Source organism: Macadamia integrifolia, unplaced genomic scaffold (genome assembly GCF_013358625.1).
Source record: "Macadamia integrifolia cultivar HAES 741 unplaced genomic scaffold, SCU_Mint_v3 scaffold_18A, whole genome shotgun sequence".
Classification (NCBI taxonomy): domain Eukaryota; kingdom Viridiplantae; phylum Streptophyta; class Magnoliopsida; order Proteales; family Proteaceae; genus Macadamia; species Macadamia integrifolia.
In genome coordinates this window covers 296,391-314,585 of record NW_024870636.1, presented here as the reverse complement: position 1 = coordinate 314,585, position 18,195 = coordinate 296,391, and the positions used below count along the sequence as shown (strand labels likewise).

General features: G+C 35.8%; 1 protein-coding gene across 1 annotated transcript; it reads right to left on the bottom strand.

The window, feature by feature from the left end:
- Positions 1–3,469: 3,469 nt before the first annotated feature.
- On the bottom strand, positions 3,470–5,544 carry LOC122071129 (probable protein phosphatase 2C 25). Its single transcript, XM_042635412.1, has 4 exons — positions 4,953–5,544; positions 4,389–4,727; positions 4,102–4,281; positions 3,470–3,993 (listed from the first exon to the last, which is right to left on the bottom strand). The coding sequence occupies exons 1-4, from the start codon at positions 5,454–5,456 to the stop codon at positions 3,832–3,834; spliced, it is 1,185 nt and encodes a 394-aa protein (XP_042491346.1). The 5' UTR covers positions 5,457–5,544; the 3' UTR covers positions 3,470–3,831.
- Positions 5,545–18,195: the final 12,651 nt, after the last annotated feature.

The window sequence follows — 18,195 nt, the reverse complement described above, 5'->3', positions numbered from 1 at the left end:
GATTACAAAACTAACAGGCCTAAAGTCAACCATTTTTTTATTATTATTTTATGATGATGATGATAAAGTCATCAGAGTATAACCCTAGATTTTGGAATGAGATTGATCAATCTGGATTAGCCTCAGCCAATTATGATCAAATCTAAATTCCAGCCTATCAAATCCCTATTTTTTAAACCCTGGTTTAGATTATGTGGTGATGGAGAGGATCTGCCACGTGAAATGTTACCCAACCAAAGTGGTATGCAGCAATTAATTAAGAAATAAATAAATAAACCTTGTCTATGAGTCTAAACGTTTAACACAAGGGTAGAATATTTTCTTCTCACATTATATGCATCATATTTGTATTTTTAATGGGAGCAAGGGGCTTTTCACAAACCTTTGATAATTGCCATGTGATAGTTCAAGTGGGGTTGACATCCAATCACTATATTTTAAACCCTGGTTTGGAGTGTGAGTTGTAAGAGCTTGCAAGGTCAAGTTTCTGGACGGATTAGTATATCCACATTTTTGGATGAGTTCCAAGCCTTCCATCTTGACCAAGATACCATGAGTGGTTTCTCCAAGATGAAGCCCTAGAGGATAAAGGAGTTCGAAGAGTGACCAAAGTATGTCGGATCGGGTCAATCTTCAAAACGGGTCAAGAATTCGAGACAAACTTAACAAAGTTCTTGACTAATCTGGAAATGAATATACCATCTTACCAAAGAGATTATTCATTGAGGTGATGCAGCCATTATAAAGGATGTAGCCATCCTAAAGGTTGACTCTGTAGATAATTTGTTGGATCCCGTAACAAAAGGATTGTTACCTATTGTGTTTGAGAATTATGTTGAAAACATCAGTGTAATGTACATGAGAAAAAAAATTTTTTTTTTTTTTGATAGAACATGAGAAATTTGATTTGATGTACAAGTGGGAAATTGTTGGAAGCGTATCCATCAAAACCGAATTGACATTTAATATTTAATTAATTTGTTATTCGTGGTTTTTGACGGGTTATGATTGTCTTTATATATTTATTTAAAATCGTTCTCGACTAAAGATAGGACTAAACATCCTGTTCATATGGTTGCCAAACTATGTATTCTTAGGAATGGTGACTCCAAGACAAAAGTGTGAGTGCACATACAATGCGTCAATGCCTGCATTAAACTAGATCACATGATCAAATCTTGCATGTGTCACTGTCAGTTGATGAGTAACGAGATTATCGTTACTAGTATTCGATTGGTCCCTTGACATGAGCGGTCCTTATCATTGCTATTAATACATCATGGATTTTGCACACCAATGGTTGATGTCTCAGTGCACTAGATTCATGATCATTAATCCTAAACAAGAGACGCTTAACATGGAATCCACTATCCTACTAGGGAACATCAAAGAGAGAAAATGTATGTGTGTGATTTGACAGAAATCCAAATCCGGTCATGTTTTTGTAAAGTGTTTATAAATTTTTTTGACAACTAATATTATTTATTAAAGATGGTACTATTAAGTTTTTTTTTTTTATTTTGTAAAATCAACGACACGTAATCTATGTACAAGCATGTTCGATGAACTTGGGTTTGGTATTAATGTATTCACCATCCTATAGTTCATCAGGTGATATTGTTTAGTGGAGGGACTGATTTTTAATTAGTTGTATTAAGTTGCAAATATTTATTACTTTAGAGAATTAATGGTATTAACTTATCTAACATATATCTTAATAATATTGTTAATTAGATTAATAGATATTACAAGATATTTGAATTTGGGAAGATGCCCAATGAGATTCTACCTCTACCCTCTTTGTAGAAAACAAGTACACTTGTCTTTATAGGGTGTTATAGTTTTACTACCACAGTGGGATTAGGAGCAATTAGTGGCCAATCTAAATTATAAGGGGGAAGGGAGGAGAAGATTTGGTCCTCTCTCTCTCTCTCTCTCTCTCTCTCTCTCTCCTATTCTCTTGGTATGTGTGGAATGGGGTTAGGATTTGGTAAAATCCTTAAAGTGAAAGAGTGTTAATAATCTTTACGAAGGTCGGTTGTACCTTAGGTTGCTCAAGTGTGGAAGTGTTAAAAAGATCACATGGAGGAACTATACTTTCGGTTCTCAGGTAACTCGTTTTCTCCCATGAAATCCTTGAAACAAAAGAATGTTAATGTGATGATCTCTACAAATGCTGTTCCTTTGATTGCTAGTGAGAAAGATCTATATCACGTGTAGGAACTATACTTGTGGTTCTCATGTAACCGGTTCCTCCCTATTAAATTCTTAAAGTGAAAAAATGTTAATGTGTTCTCAACGAAGGTTGTTCCTTTGATTGCTCAAGTGAAAAAAGAACTAAGATCGCGTGGAGGATTTACATTTGCCTTCTTCCCATCAAAGTCTGTAATCTCGGTTCTCAGATTGGGGTCACAGTCTATCCCAATACGAATCACCTTGGATTGGACAATTTTACCCCTATTTGAAAAAATATATGATTTTCATTACCTTCTTACCCTTGGGTTGTACCAGTGGATCGCTATCTTCTTATGATGGATGAGCCTCTTGTGCTTCTCAATCTCCTACAGCCATTCGCATATGGTTGTGACATATGTGTCCATGTCAACAGAGAGTTCCAGATCATTTGAAAGAATGTCTGCAATCTAGGATTTAAAAGACTCCATATCAATCTTCACCGATACCCAATCCAAGGGATTTCACCAATCCTAATCCGATTTTTTGAAACCATGCATGCTCATTAAATTTTGTATAAGAAATTTTGCATGCAAGAAGATATCGATCCTGATCCGATTTTTGAGACCATGCATGCTCATTAAATTTTGTATAAAAAATCTCGCATGCAAGAAGATATCTATCCAATCTTCCATTGTGTCCGGCATTTTTTACCAAGTTTTACAAATACTTAGTTAAGAGAATGTACTAAGGGATTGACTTGGTTCAATGTTGCCACTTGAGAGAGGAGTTTCTAGGATTAATGTTGATGGTGCTTTGTTGGAGAGGAAGCCTACTGTATCCATTATTGTTACCAGGGCTCATGAAGGAAGGTTGTAAGTAGAACAACCTCTGAGAGACCAAATGGAATTATTGTTCTCTCTCTTCTACATAACCTTTGAAGGGCTCCTTCTAACTCTCTTCTACATAATAAATGGAATAATTGTTCCTTTCTTTAAAAAACCCCTTTCCTCCTTATTGGGAGGAGCGCAATTCCACTGATTTTGGATGTTTATAAATCATTCTTTTAACTAAGTTTTTGTCTAAGTCTCAAACGAATGTGTGATATTATTATCTGAATGTGTGATATTATCTAAATACATTGCTCTGACTGTGCATAAAAATCTTTCTTTTCTCATGATAGAAAAAAAAATAATAATAAAAAATAATGATAATAATACTAGTATGAAAATTTTGTCCCAAAAAAAAATTTTAATAAATTTATTTGTGCAAATAATCAAGGTATACACCGTACAAGTTATGATAAATTTTCACATTTACTAATGCAAAAAATTCAGGTTATCCTCGGTACAAGTTTAGACATCTGTCAGTCTTCTACATACTGGATGTATGAAAACTCCAGCTGAAAAAAAAAAATGGTAAAATGGTTAAACAACTAATAAGTGGGTGGGGGAAGTCACAATCTAATCTCTCAAGAAGCCCTGCCCTTTCTCCATAATAGAATCAAAGGGACTTGGGGGATCTGCCTTGTCTTCAGGTCAGAAAGCATTACAAAAACCTGAGCCTAAAATCTTCTAAAACTGCAAGTTTCTTCTAAAAACACACTTGCAGGCAGAATAAAAAATTCTGCTGTTTCACTGTGAGATCTCTCCATCAAATTCAAATAAATCGACCAAATTGGATTACCATGACACTAACATCATCAGCTGAGCCTCTCATAACAGAAAGCTCTGCAAGCTTTCTACATGCAGACATCAACTCTGGCTTATCAGTGCCAATGCTGAGAAGACGAACCATATCCACAGCCTCTTGATTCCCAACCTGGAAAAATAAGAACAGAACAAGTTTTAAGTTAATGGGTTCAAATAATCAAATGAGAGATTAATAATGGAACCAAAAAAAAAAACCCCAGAAAGGAGAAGAAGTTACCTTATCCCATAGGCCATCAGAGGCTAGAATTAAGAACTCGCATTCTGAGTTAATCTTTAAAACTTTAGTCTCTGGCTCTGCAGTTACCCATTGTTTGAGGGATCGATCTCCAATTCCTCTTGATACTGCTAGAGACCCTTGTAATCTCCACACACCATGGCAGCTATCCACATAACCACCCTGAAACATAATTGCAGTAGATCCATCAGTCACAATTCAATAAAAGTTTCAGTTCAATTGTGATACCCTTTTAGATTAATGAAGAGGAACAGGAATGTAAGGCTTACCAGGGCCTCTATCCTCTCTTTCTCATCCAACCTTGAAGGTCGGTGATCCGAGGTGAGAGCTTCTGCGATTCCTCCTCTGCTCATAACAGCACGACAGTCACCAGCGTTAGAGACCACAAGAGCACCTTTTGTAATCAGTGCTGTAACACAGCAAGTCCCACCACGGAGATCCTCTTTCAGAAATTCTGAGTCTGTGGTGAGGTACCCACTTTTAATAGCATCTTCGATTTCGTTTTCTCCTCTCCGTGTCAATTCATCCATGATATTCTTATCCAAATTCTCTGCTGCGAATTCTGCAGCTCTTGCCCCTCCATGTCCATCGAAAACACCGAAGAAAGCCTGCAAAAAAGAATAAAAAAAAACCCAAAAACCATGAATCTCTTAAAACTAAGAAAGCAGAAACAGTGAAGAGTGAACCCATATCTCTAATTTCCTTGTAATGACTCAAAAAGGGGGGAAAATCGAATTTTGTTCTAGAATCTAATATCTTGACCAATTCCCACAATTTGAACAGTTCTTTTCTCCCTAATTTCTCAATCAAAGCTAGCCAGAACATCAACATACCTGTTTGGGATCTCCTTGGAGATCAAGGACCGCAGAATACCGATCCTCCATGAGCTCCCTTCTCCCTTTCTTACAGTAAACAGAGACCCCATCCATCTCAAACTCCACCTCCCTCATCACCTCCGTCGGCACAGGAGTCGTCGCGGCAGCGAAACCCAACACAGAAATTGGAATATCAATTTTAGCCGGTCTCTTCCTCTTCAAAAGCGTTGGAGGCGAAGTCTCCTTCTTTGAAGGTCTAAACCCACTTAATGGTTTCTGAAACCTTAACCTAAAAGGCGAAGACGGCGAAGCACAAGTGGAAGAAGAAGAAGGAGAAGGAGACCCACAAGACGAAGTAGCCGCCGAAGATGATGATCCATGGTGATGATGGTGATTGTTCAGGGTAAGAGATATAGCTTCAGGAGACGAACAAGCACTACTCTTACAAAAGATTGCAGAAGAAACCCTTGACGATGATGGTGAAAAAACTGGAGAATTCGCCAGTGCAACGGCACAAGACATATCTGGCTCTTCTCTCCTGTGTTGTTCTTGATCTGATAATTTTGTATTTTTTTTCTTTTGTCTGTTTCTGATTATGTGAGAGAGAAGAGGAGGACGAGAAGAGGTATTTAAAGGAAAACTTGGTCAACGAGTCAAACCCAACAAAGAGATAGAGAGAGAGAGACTCAGAGAGAGAAACGTTTTCCCAATTTTAAATATTTTATTTAAAGTTTAGTTTATAAAACCCATTCAATGGTCAACTGCGTTATTTGTGGTGTAAGTAAAATAGGTATTTTCAGCTCCTCACACTCTTTCTCTGCCGAAGGTTCTGTTTCTGGACAGGTGTTGGATTTTTATTGGTTGATAAAGTTTGATGGAGTCGGTTACCGTTGGGTTGCGAGATATATGGACGGTTCGTCGGTGGATGGGGAAAATTAAAACGTTTGTGACCGTTAGTGACACGTGGCTAAATATTTGAGGATGGACTAGTATGAAAAATTAGTACAATGGATCAGATTCACAGAATCAAATTGTGGAGGAGAAAAGGTAAAAGATTCCAGTATGCTCTCGTTTATTGGTTGTTGAAGGGGTCCACTCTCAACCCTCGATGTGGAAAATAGAATGGTCGTTAACTTTGTCAATGGACCAGATTTCATCTTCACCTAATCGATATGACAATGTTCGTTCTAATTCCAACTAATGCATATTGGGGAAGTGACTCTTGGCGTGGTGGTGGCTGCCACTTGTAGGGGCGCTAGGCTAAGTCCAAGGGAGAGGTTGCAATTTCGACTTTACCCTAAGATGCTTGACTTCCTTTATTCCCCTTTGCTTACGCCGCCCTTCCTTAAGATGAGACGCCAACCTCTAGCGACCTCTGGGCCCTGAGATGATTGATTTTTTTTTTTAATAACATTGACATAATCTAGGTATATCTTTTTTTGTCTCTTTCTTTCTCAGATGATAATATCGGGGTGTAACCATGGTTTTAGGTCGGCGCATGAAATAGTATAAGTTAGTTTCGAAATATCAATATCAATATCGATATCAATATGTATCGATGAGTATCAAGTATCAATCAAGTATCAAGTATCAATGATATCAGACATTTTTGTTTTCAAAAGTCAAAATTACCAATACTAATGTAGAGTTTGACTATTTTATACTATGTTCGTATCATATCGTGCCATATCATTGATTCAGTATTAGCTTGATATTGGTGTCAATGTCCACCGAACAAATAGCAAACCTCTCAAGATTATCTTATGGATAAGTTCTTCAAATTATTTTGTGTTGTGGTAGGTGTTAGTAGTCCACATATGATATTTTTGAGTGGTTGCAAAACATTCAACAGAAAATTTCCTAATTTAACAAGATGGTTGCTAGACTTTATCAAGTTGTGGCCTCTGGACATAGACATAGGGGTGCGCAAAATTATTGTACAACCCCTTGTAAAATGAAAAATTCCATTCATGTTAATACTCTACATGCACTCTCATTGGCCGTCACACTAAGATATCAATCGATACAATTTCGGTTTGATGCAAGAGACAGAAAGGAAAAAAAAAACAAAACCATATCATACCGATAACTCAAATATAATTTCAATACCGAAACTGTATCAGTTCGGTTTCGATATAATTTTTATTCTGTTTCATGAAAGATTCATTGTTTGGTTTGATTCAATTTCTTCGATTTTTATCTAGGTTCATAAGCTTTCTCTCGAGATGCTTGACCTCCATTATTCCCCTTCCTCACGTCCCCATCCCTGGTCACCATTTCTTGAGTTAGGACACCAACCTCTATAGTGGCCTAAAGGCCCCAAAATTAAAAAACACTTAATGCAAATATTATATAGATATTTTTTTTTTCTAGATGATAGAGGTATTTATTAGTCATATAGGGGAGCAACCATAGTCTTAGTTCATGGTATCAGTTAGTTCGATTAATATTGATAATACGTATCGGTGTGTATTAATTGTATCCAGATAATGGGTGCAAACCACCTCTGAGGATTATCTTATGGATAAGTTCTTCAAATCATTTGGTCATTTGGTCATGTAGTAGTAGATTTCAGTGGTCCACACTCCACATCCGGTATTTTTGAATGGGTAAGAAACATTCAACGGAAAATTACCTGATTAAGATGATTCCAAGACTTATTTGAAATATATACGAGAAGAAAGCTTCCCATTTGTGTGGTCTTTGCACTCAAACATAGGGATACGAAAAATTGTAAATTATAAAATCTCTTGTGAAAAAAAAAAATTCATTCATGTTGATACCTTTGTATGCAATACTCATTGGCCTCCACATTGTGTAGGGGCCATGCTAAAGTGTATCAATTGGTATGGTTTCAGTTCAGTATAGGAGATGTAAAGGAGAAATCAAAACCATACCATACCATACCGAGAACTCGAATGCATATTGAAATTATATCAAGTTGGTTCAGTTTCAATATGATTTTTATTCAGTTTCATAAACAATTCCTTTTTTGGTTCAATCTCCGTAAAAATTTTATAGAGTTTCATAAATTGTATCTTATATATAATTATTATGCATATTCGATTCATACCGAATGATTTTGCCTTAAATACCAAAACCGTAGTGTACCAAGTAAAATTCATTTTTTTTTAATATCAAAACCTTATCGATTCTTATTCAATTCAATTTTAATTATAGAGCATATAATTAATTACCACACTATGCTACAATGAGAACTTACCAAAAAATTGCGTAGGGGTGACTAGGTCTCCATTTTATAAAAAAAAATCTGCAATTATTTTTTTAGAAGATTTCAGTATTTTTTTCAAGAGGATAGTTTTCGTTTACTATACAGTGAAAGAGTCACCGTACACAACCGTCAATAGCCCTTAATGCATGTCTCAAAGTTTCGAGTGAACACTTATATCCTCCACTGTTGCACGATACCCTATGAACACCATTCAAAAGTATGTCGCATCAAGGGATTCTCACTTGACCTTAGCTGATGGAAAACTCTATCCTTACTTCCAATCAGAACATTTTGCAAAAACCTTGTCCTACAAAATGGATAACCTAAATTGATGAGTAAAACTTGGTAACCCAACTCAAACCATGCATTCTTGAACCTTTCCTTTCATATATATTTCGAAATTTTCAAACATTTTCATTGAATGGACTTTTCCAATTATTTTTTGGGAAATAATTTTGCCATTTTGAAGTTTATTTATGATGAGCTCACCTCAGTAGATGAACAAATTAAAGGGGAACGTAAGTGTTGTGATCTCAAGTTTTGATGAAATGGTCAATAGTGCCTTCTCACAATCTTACTAATTCAAAACTCTCTAGATGAGTATGGGATATGGACTACATGAACATAAAATAACAAAGATGTCAACTATGTTGTCCCATTACAGATTCTTGATTGACGTATAGAAGATTCTTTAGGAATGGCCATGAGAACTGGTCATCCCAAAGAAGTATATATATGACCATTCATAATTTTACTTACCCCTTTAGAATTGATACCATTTGTATGGTCTCAAATGATTGTCCACATATTGAAGAGAATATTAGCCCCTTTTTTGGGAAGAAAGAGGTGGAAAACTTAGGGGAGTGGGTCTCATTTTTTTTTAAGGGAAGGGAAGGGGATCCTCTTCATAGAGCCTATGGATCATAGAATGATCCCACGGTTGGGAGGATATGGGCACACTTCTCGTGGGCACCTCAACCGTGGAATGGTCCATGAGCTCTATGGAGAGGAATCCTATCAGGGAAAGTTTTTTATGCGTTGACTACTGAGCCGAAGCACAGGATAGATAAGAAAAGATATGAACAAAAATGAGATGAACATGCATGCATGATAATATGTAAAGGCCTGGAAGTTAGCTCAGTTGAAAAGCTTTGATTTTGTTTCTCTGATCAATGAGAATCCATTGAGAGAGTTGGAATTTGGGCAAGGAAAGTTGGAAATGTGTCCATAAGATTTGCTTTATGTGTTCTAATTCATATTAATTTCCATGATATCATGGAATTAACTGATCGTCCTAGGGTTCTTACATAAAAATGTTTACAATTAGGGACAGGATTAGGCATCTCGTTCATATGATCATTATAGTGTGTATTCATAAATTTGGAGATTCTAGGCATAAATACGAGTGTACATACAATGCGTATATTGAAACAAGATCATATGAGAATTTCGCATGTGTAATGGCCAGTCGATTGAAGCAAAATTCTTGTTAGTAGTGTATGTTAAGTCCATTAAAATGAGTGGATTTTTATCGATGTGGTCACGCATTGTGAATTTTGATACACCAACGGTTGATGTCACCCTGACTCTATATTGATGTAATAGATTTACAATGTTTTAACGGAATCAAAAGAAATTCCCAAAATGGAATCCACTACCTTGTAGGATAATATCGAAGAGAGCAAATGTCTACAACTGATTGTACACAAACCTGGATACAATGGTATTTTAGTAAATTATTTGCAAAATATTATTTAAAATATTTAATTTACTGGTTTTCTAGAATTTATGGACAAGTAATTTCAATAGACTAGGGTCTATTATTAAATACATGCCTTGTAGTCTATTTTGTGTCATTAAAAATTGGAGGAACTAGTTCGTAAATAAGTACTACTTTGGGAAGTATTTATTATAATGATCTAAAACTGTGTATGTTTATGATAATTATTCGAATGAAATAATTTCAAGAAGATTCCATCTAGGTAGAATTAAGTAGAATCTCATGAGGATCCTACATCTTACAATTTCTTTCTCTATCTGAAGAATGATGTTGTATGATTAACCACAACTTAATAGGTATGATTTTGATGTGATTGGAATCACTCCTAATTAAATAGGAGAGGATTTCATAAGTGGCAGCCTAGTCCCTACACAAATACGTGGGACAATAGGACCATTAGTAGAAGCATCAACAATAATATAGAATTTTTATTTTTCATGAGGTATGGGACTATTATTTTAACTCCCATTATGTCTACACATAGGGGTCACATTGTCTTTTATGCTTCTTTTTCCCTTAAATAAAATCATAAAACAGAATTAATATAAATTCAATCATATTGATATCACATAAGTCTCTCTCTCTCTCTCTCTCTCAGAAAAGGGATTTGTGAAAACTCCTCATTGAGAATCAAATTTTAATAGTTAATTGCCAGCAAGAACATAAGACGATTCCTTGATATAGGGATGTCAATCTTCAGGTCGAGTCTAGCCAATCTTGGTGGGCCTATATCCTTGCACCATGACTTGCCTACTTAAGGAATGAATCGGTTTCGTATTGAACTCGGTCAGATTTTGAGCTTTAATCGGACCTCAAAAGGGGTTAGATTTAAGAAATTTAATATATTTTATTAAATCATCAATAATTTAGAAAAGACATTTACATTTAATTACATTCAATAATTGATAAAAATATCAACATATGCCCTATTCTATCCAAAAAAAAAAAAAATCAAAAGATACATATAAACGATCAGGCTAAACGTGTTGGGCCGAGTAAGGGCCATCGGGCTTACCCCTTGTATCATGTACTACCCGTTTATAAACAGGTTGGACCTAAACCCGATACATTTAATAATCGATGCGGACCAAGCCCTGTTGATCCTATTGGTGTGGTCTTGGGATTGACACTCCTAACTTGGTGCACAAGAAAGTGAAGAAAAGCTAAGGCACCGTTTGATAATGTTTCTGCTGTTTCTGTGTCTAGAAACAGTAGAAATGATTTTTCACATTTCTGGAAACTGAAATAGACTTTTTGATGTTTGATAAACTTGTTTCTCGGATCGTCCGCACCGGGATCTACAACACCAACAATGGCGTCAAGGACTACCTTCAAGGATTTTTTGTACCGTTTGATAATGTTTCTGCTGTTTCTGTGCAAGGATTAAAGTATCGGTATCGGTCGCCGTATCGATCGGTCAAAATTAAGATACGTATCGGACAATATCGTATCGTATCGGAGATACACTAAGATACGCTAAAGATACACACATAAATGGATATGAAACATTTTTTTAAACACTTTTGCATAAAGAATTTGTTAAAAAAAGCTATTGATAACATGTATTATGCATAAACACTAAATTGAGGGTATCGTACTAAGAATTCAAGGTTTGTAGTTGTCCCATAAATGTAAAATCCTTGTTCCCAACCTTGATTTCCACTTTAGTTAGAGAGAAATATGGCTGACAGCAACTTTGGAACAAAAACCTTTCAAAAAATCGTGTTTTTCTGAAAAATTACCCATCTTGGCCATTATATGACCATAGCGCACTGTATCGGTACATACCGATACTCACCGAAACGTATCGATACTCACCGATACGTACCGATATATATCGATAGTCACCGATACGTGCCAATATATACCGATACGTACCGATCGATACATACCGATACTCACCGATACGTACCAATACATACCGAAACGTACATTTTACCTCAATTTTATAATTTTCATAGTCGTATCGAGGCATATCGTATCGTATCGATGTGTATCGGTGGTATATTGATGCATATCGGTATGTATTGTAGGATATATATCGATATGAAAGGATTTTAAAATTTTCATATATCGTATCGATGTGTATCGTATCGATCGGCTAAATTTAAGATACGTATCGGAGGGTATCGTATCGGTATCGGAGATACTTAAAACCATGTTTCTGTGTCTAGAAACAGTAGAAATGATTTTTCACGTTTCTGGAAAGTGAAATAGACTTTTTGATGTTTGATAAACTTGTTTCTCGGATCGCCCGCACCGGGATCTACAACACCAACAATGGCGTCAAGGACTACCTTCAAGGATTTTTTGCACCGTTTGATAATGTTTCTGCCGTTTCTGTGTCTAGAAACAGTAGAAATGATTTTTCACGTTTCTGGAAACTGAAATAGACTTTTTGATGTTTGATAAACTTGTTTTCGGATCATCCGCACAGGGATCTACAACACCAACAATGGCGTCAAGGACTACCTTCAAGGATTTTTTGGTGTTTGATAAATGAGTTGCCTTTTGATCGATTTTTTATCAAGCCTTTCCGCAATATTTTGCCCTCAACTTTTTCTAAAAACAACGAATATATGTTTCACCATTCACATATTTCTTGTATCATAAATTACCATAAATTTCTACGTACATTTCTAAAAACGGGTAGAACGAGGATTTATCACACACTTTTAAGACCATTTTTTCGTTTCTCAGCACAGAAACAAGTTTATAGAAACATTATCAAACAATGGCTAAGATTCCAGTAAGTGTTTTCTATCACTTAGTCGACCATCATGGATACGCGATCCACCGTCGATGGTTTAACAAGATGTTGGCCAATGTTTCCTGAGAATGGTTATATAAGCATTGGGAGGAGCCAATCGACCGATTTGCCTAGGGGGTCGACAAAAGGAAGCAAAAATATTTTCTTAAATCTTTTTTTTTTTTCAAGGTAGATCTTATTAATTTTAAATTGTTTTTCTGATTAAAGAAGGAAAATCTTTTCAAAATTAAATATCAAAGTACATTCATGACTGATTCTCAAAACCCAATTAAAAGTCGATATCAATTGAATTTGAGGTAAACTAATTTCGCCAATCCTGCCTATTCCAATTTTATCTTCAAACTATTCGGGGAGGGTGAGCGAAGGCATTTTCATATACCACTTATCAGAGTAAGTACCTGAGTAGTGGTGTTAATTCCAGGCCTACACTAGCTAATCATAAATCATTTCACCCAGTTTAATAAACATGTCTAGCTCAAGCCCAACCTGATCATTAACAGTCATTTTCATTGCAAGCATGCAACCAGATAGGCACTTGATTGAGACTGACCGATTAATAGCCTGACATATTTAAAACCCGCTTAGAGTCTGCTGAGAGCTCATTTACTCGGCCTGACATCTATAAAGCCTAATTAGAGCTTGTTTAGAGATAGAGATCTAAATAGCCCCACCAACCATTTATAATGGGACCATGCTTAGCCTATTTGGCCCCGATTACTTAAACGGCTGGTCAAAGTGAAAGATCCTAAAATGGGGAAGCTGGATTAGGCCCAATCAAACCCAGATCGACCCGACCCAACTGATTGACAATTGACAGCCCTAGTTTTGGGAACCATGGTTTCAAGAATTGGGAATTGGGTCGGTATATGGCTGATTGATATTGGTACTGATCGGTCTGGATCCAATACAATTGATTAGCGCTAGGAGTCCTTAGAGCCATTAAGAAATTTATATGGGTATTTTGATAAATTTCTCATGTAAGGTTTCACTATATATGTAGCAAGAGTTCTTTTTCTGTAAGCAATCTAAGAGATGCGGAATAAGAACGTAAACAAAATCTCATCTTATCATAGGCCTAAATAGAATCTTATCTTATTAGGGGCGTAAACAATCTTATCGAACAACGTAAATCTATTTTCCTTGTTATAATCACCACTACAAGACCAAACATAAAGATGGTGGAAAGGAGAAAGGGGGGCGAGATGAAAGGTGGAAATTTCCTCTTTGACCAACCTTTTTCAAATTACAAGCTAAAGCTTATCTGTTAGCACATACCAGGAGGCAACTTGAGTCTCTGATTATACACGGTTTTTGAACGCTTCTTTGAAATTAAAAAGAAAGGAGGTGGAAAGGAAAGAATCTGTTCCACTTTTTTCTGTGATGTATTGCTGATTTGAAATCTCACCCTCACTGTATAATTGAAAGAGAAAATAGTTGGAAACCATTTGGACTTTCTTCTAAATTGGGAGAACGTCAATTTTTAACTCAGAGACCGAATAAGTCGCAATTCAACTACAATGACCATATCACTTGAACACGTCGTCCTGACTTTTTTTAAGACACACTCTCTCTCTCTCTCCAATTGGAAACAACCTGTCTCCTTTGTTCTTATCTATTAGTCTTAGTATGTAATAGGACATTACTTCTAGAGAAAGTTGGGCTCTTGAACTTCTAAATTCTATCTATTGCTTACACAGTCAGTTCCCACTAATCGTTTTTTTTTTTTTTTTTTTTTTTTTTTTTTTTTTTAAGAGGTGCTCCATGTAGGTATCATAACCCTAGGATAAGTCCCAATACGATAAGCGACGCTTCTGTAAGACCAATGGACAATAGTAGGGCATGCCAAGACTTGACCCACAATTAAGCGACTCAAACGATAATGGATATTCCCACTAATCATTTAAAGTAGTATAATTAGCTTAATAGTTTCTAAGGAGAATAGAGGATTTTTGGACTTGGTCTAGGTCCACACAGCTATTTTATAGATTTGAATTAGTGGAAGAATGTTATGTGATTGGCATATTTGGATGGAGACCAATACTTAGAGGTGATAGGGCAATAGGTTTTCTTATTAAGTGCCTTATGTATAAAAAAATATGTGATTTTATTAAGAACTATGTTATTATTATGAGGGAGGTATCAACTGTTTTGTATTCTATGTTTGGTCCCAACTCTCTAGTTAAAGATGTCAATAGGGGGTGTCAAGTGGTCGAATCAAGTCAGTCTCAATCGGGCTCAGCCAATTTCTAAGACTGCACCATGATTGCCCATTTAGTTGAACAGGTTTAGCTAGGGCAGGCATGGTACGATTGATAATCTAGCCGCTGAGTTTAGGGCTCTAATTAGGCTATCATAAACGGGTCTTGACCAGGCTATATACATGTTTAACTTTAAATGGAATTTAAACAGGTCCTCTTTTGAAAAACAGTCTCTTAAATGGGCTTAAAAGGAAATATCAATAAAATGAGGTCATAAATGATAAAATTGAGATAAAAGATTGTTTGGTTTTGCCCTAATTCTATTAAGATGATTGAAATTCTAAAACCATCCCCTGGACAATCTGAAATTGGGGTTTAAAGTCTCAAAGCTATGGTGGATATCTACATAATTTTTCCATTCTCCACCTCTAAAATTGAGATGAGTTACTGTCTTTGCCATAATTCATAATAGTTTAAATTTGGGCATTTTACTTTTTTTAGTATAGTAGTTCAGTAACTCTAGTTTATGGGTAGTTACATATTGTGCGAAAAATGGGAATTTCAATAAAAAAATAAAGGGATCGGGCTAGATCGGGCTTAAGGGAGTCAGATCAGGTCGGGCTACTAATTAGTCAGGATGATTGGGTACCCGATGGGCTTTGACAGCTACACCGTGAACGCCCGTTTAATAAAGCCGGACTCAAGTCCAACACGTTTATTAAACTGGCCGGGTTCAAGCCCGACACTTTTATTAAATGGGCCAGGCCGGGCTTGGAATTGAAACCCCTGGGTGTCAAAACCTAACCTAAACTAATGAAATCGAGTTGAACTAATCATAACCAAACCAAAATCGGTATGAGTTTATAAGATCATGTTTTAGGCTGGGGTTTTGTGAGATCAAAACCAAATCGGACTGCATAGAACCAAACTTAAAAAATCGGATCAAAACTGATATATCCTAATAAAAAAGCCAATAGCAATCCAAAATTCCTAAAGAAAAAAAATTAAAGAATTAAAACCAAATCGAAACCAGCACAACTTTATTGATTCATGTTTTGATTTCACTCATTCTCAAATTGAAATCAATGAAATCGAATCCAAACTAGTCCAAACCAACCGCTTGACATTCCTATTGCTCTCAATCTATAAACTAATAGCAATACCCATTAATTGTTGACTTTGCTATTTACTAGTGAAGAAAACAGACAAAATCAACTAAGGGCCCGTTTGATAATGTTTCTGCCGTTTCTGTTTCAAGAAACGGCAGAAATATAAATTTCCGTTTCTAGAAACAGAAACGAAATTGAAGGTGTTTCATAAGTCATGTTTTTAGAAGTCGATAGTAACCAATGAAAGAATGGCCACAAGTCCTTTCTAGAACCATAAATAAGTAAAAATTTCTATTTCTATTTCTGAAAATAAGTGAAACGAAACAGTTTTATCAAACGCTTTTTACTCCGTTTCTGCTGTTTCTAGAAACAGAAACGGCAAAAACACGTTTTTTGAAACGTTATCAAACGGGCCCTAAAAGTATCAAGACACTTGAAGATCATCTTCTTAAGACGATATGTATCTAGAGTGAAAACATCCTCTACCCCGAGTGGTGTGGTGCAGTGAGCATCGAATAGTCGAGACCACATTGGGGCACGTGCCAATGTCATTTCGGCCATCCAATGCTTGCCGCATCACTGCACTCATGACAAACAATAATCACTCGTATCTAGATACAAAATTCCTTACCAAATCTCTGATAATTGTGATTTCATGTTCAATGAATTTAAGAATATCAAGACACTTGAAGATCATCTTCTTAAGACGATATGTATCTAGATACAAAATTTCTTACCAAATCTCTGATAATTGTGGTTTCATGTTCAATGAATTTATTATATTGATTGAGTATATAAAACCGGCATGCATGAAGAATAGTACATAGTACATGTATATGCAGATTCAAAGCAAAGTAAGACCCATCATCTTTACTGTACTATTTCCAAATCCATGACCGAATCCATGACGATAGATGAGATAAGCAGTACTCTTCAAAGATTTGGAACTTAATTTCTAGATACCATAGTACATATATGGATTTGAGAAAGTAACTAGACCCATCTTTAATTACTATATTATCACCAAATCAACTTTGAAATCCAAAACAAAGTAAATTCCCAGTCTTTACTATATAATTATGTATTTATGTCTATATCAACTTCAAAATCCATGACAACGGATGATATAAGCAAATTAGTCATGGATTTGAATGTATTATTTGTGAGAGAAAAAAAATACATAGTGCATCATAGTACATTGTACATTGATGGATTAGGACAAAAAAAAAAAGGATTTGATCAATGGATTTGATGATCCGGTTCGGAGGAATCGGTGGAGTTTAATAGATCTATAGGCTAATCCAACCTGATTTCAGTTCAGAATTAAATCAAAATCGGTTGGGGCCGATCTGGATCCATTCAACTTCTAAATCTATGACGACTGATGAGATAAGCAGAGGTCATGAATTTGAAAGAATGTTTTTTAGGAGGGTGGAATTTGGAATTTCATTAAGTTAGTGTATAGTACATGGTACATGCATATTCAAAACAAAGTAAGACTCATCTTACCATATTAGTTCCATATCAATTTCGGAATTCTTTTATTGTTGTTTATTCTATGGACGAGTGGTAGCAGGACGTACGTATTGCAATCTTATTTTCACTTTCTTTTAATATTAACCGTTCATTTAAGTTTAGATTAATCTAAACCATCTATTAGTTTTTTATATTATAACTGATTCCTAGTTTTTAGAGTGGAGAGATGACAAATGTGGTTACTTAACTTGTCTAATATTTTTTTATATAAATAAATAAATACATAATCCAATATAAACGGACTCCTCCTTCGATTTTGTCAGGAAATCTCAATTCTCCCTCTCTCTCTCTCTCACACACACACACACACATCATCTCTCTCTCTCTCTTTCTCTCTCTCTCCTTGCTTTTTCTTCAACGTTATTCCTTCTTTCTACAGCCGCCACCATCATCATCATCCCTTTCTCTCTCTTTCTCTTTGCTTTTTCTTCAACGTTGTTCCTTCTTTCTACAGCCGCCATCATCATCATCATCATCATCATCTCTCTCTCTCTTGTTTTTTCTTCAACGTTGTTCCTTCTTTCTACAACCGCCATCATCATCATCATCATCTCTCTCTCTCTCTCTCTCTCTCTCTCTCTCTCTCTCTCTCTCTCTCTCTCTCTCTCTCTCCTTGTTTTTTCTTCAACGATGTTC

Bases quoted from the DNA above. Each gene is read 5' to 3' on its own strand.
- LOC122071129 (XM_042635412.1), bottom strand. From the start codon at position 5,456: ATGTCTTGTGCCGTTGCACTGGCGAATTCTCCAGTTTTTTCACCATCA. The intron at 4,282-4,388 runs GTAAGCCTTACA...ATTATGTTTCAG, and splicing joins AAGAGAGGATAGAGGCCCTG to GGTGGTTATGTGGATAGCTG. The intron at 3,994-4,101 runs GTAACTTCTTCT...TTATTTTTCCAG, and splicing joins CTGATGGCCTATGGGATAAG to GTTGGGAATCAAGAGGCTGT.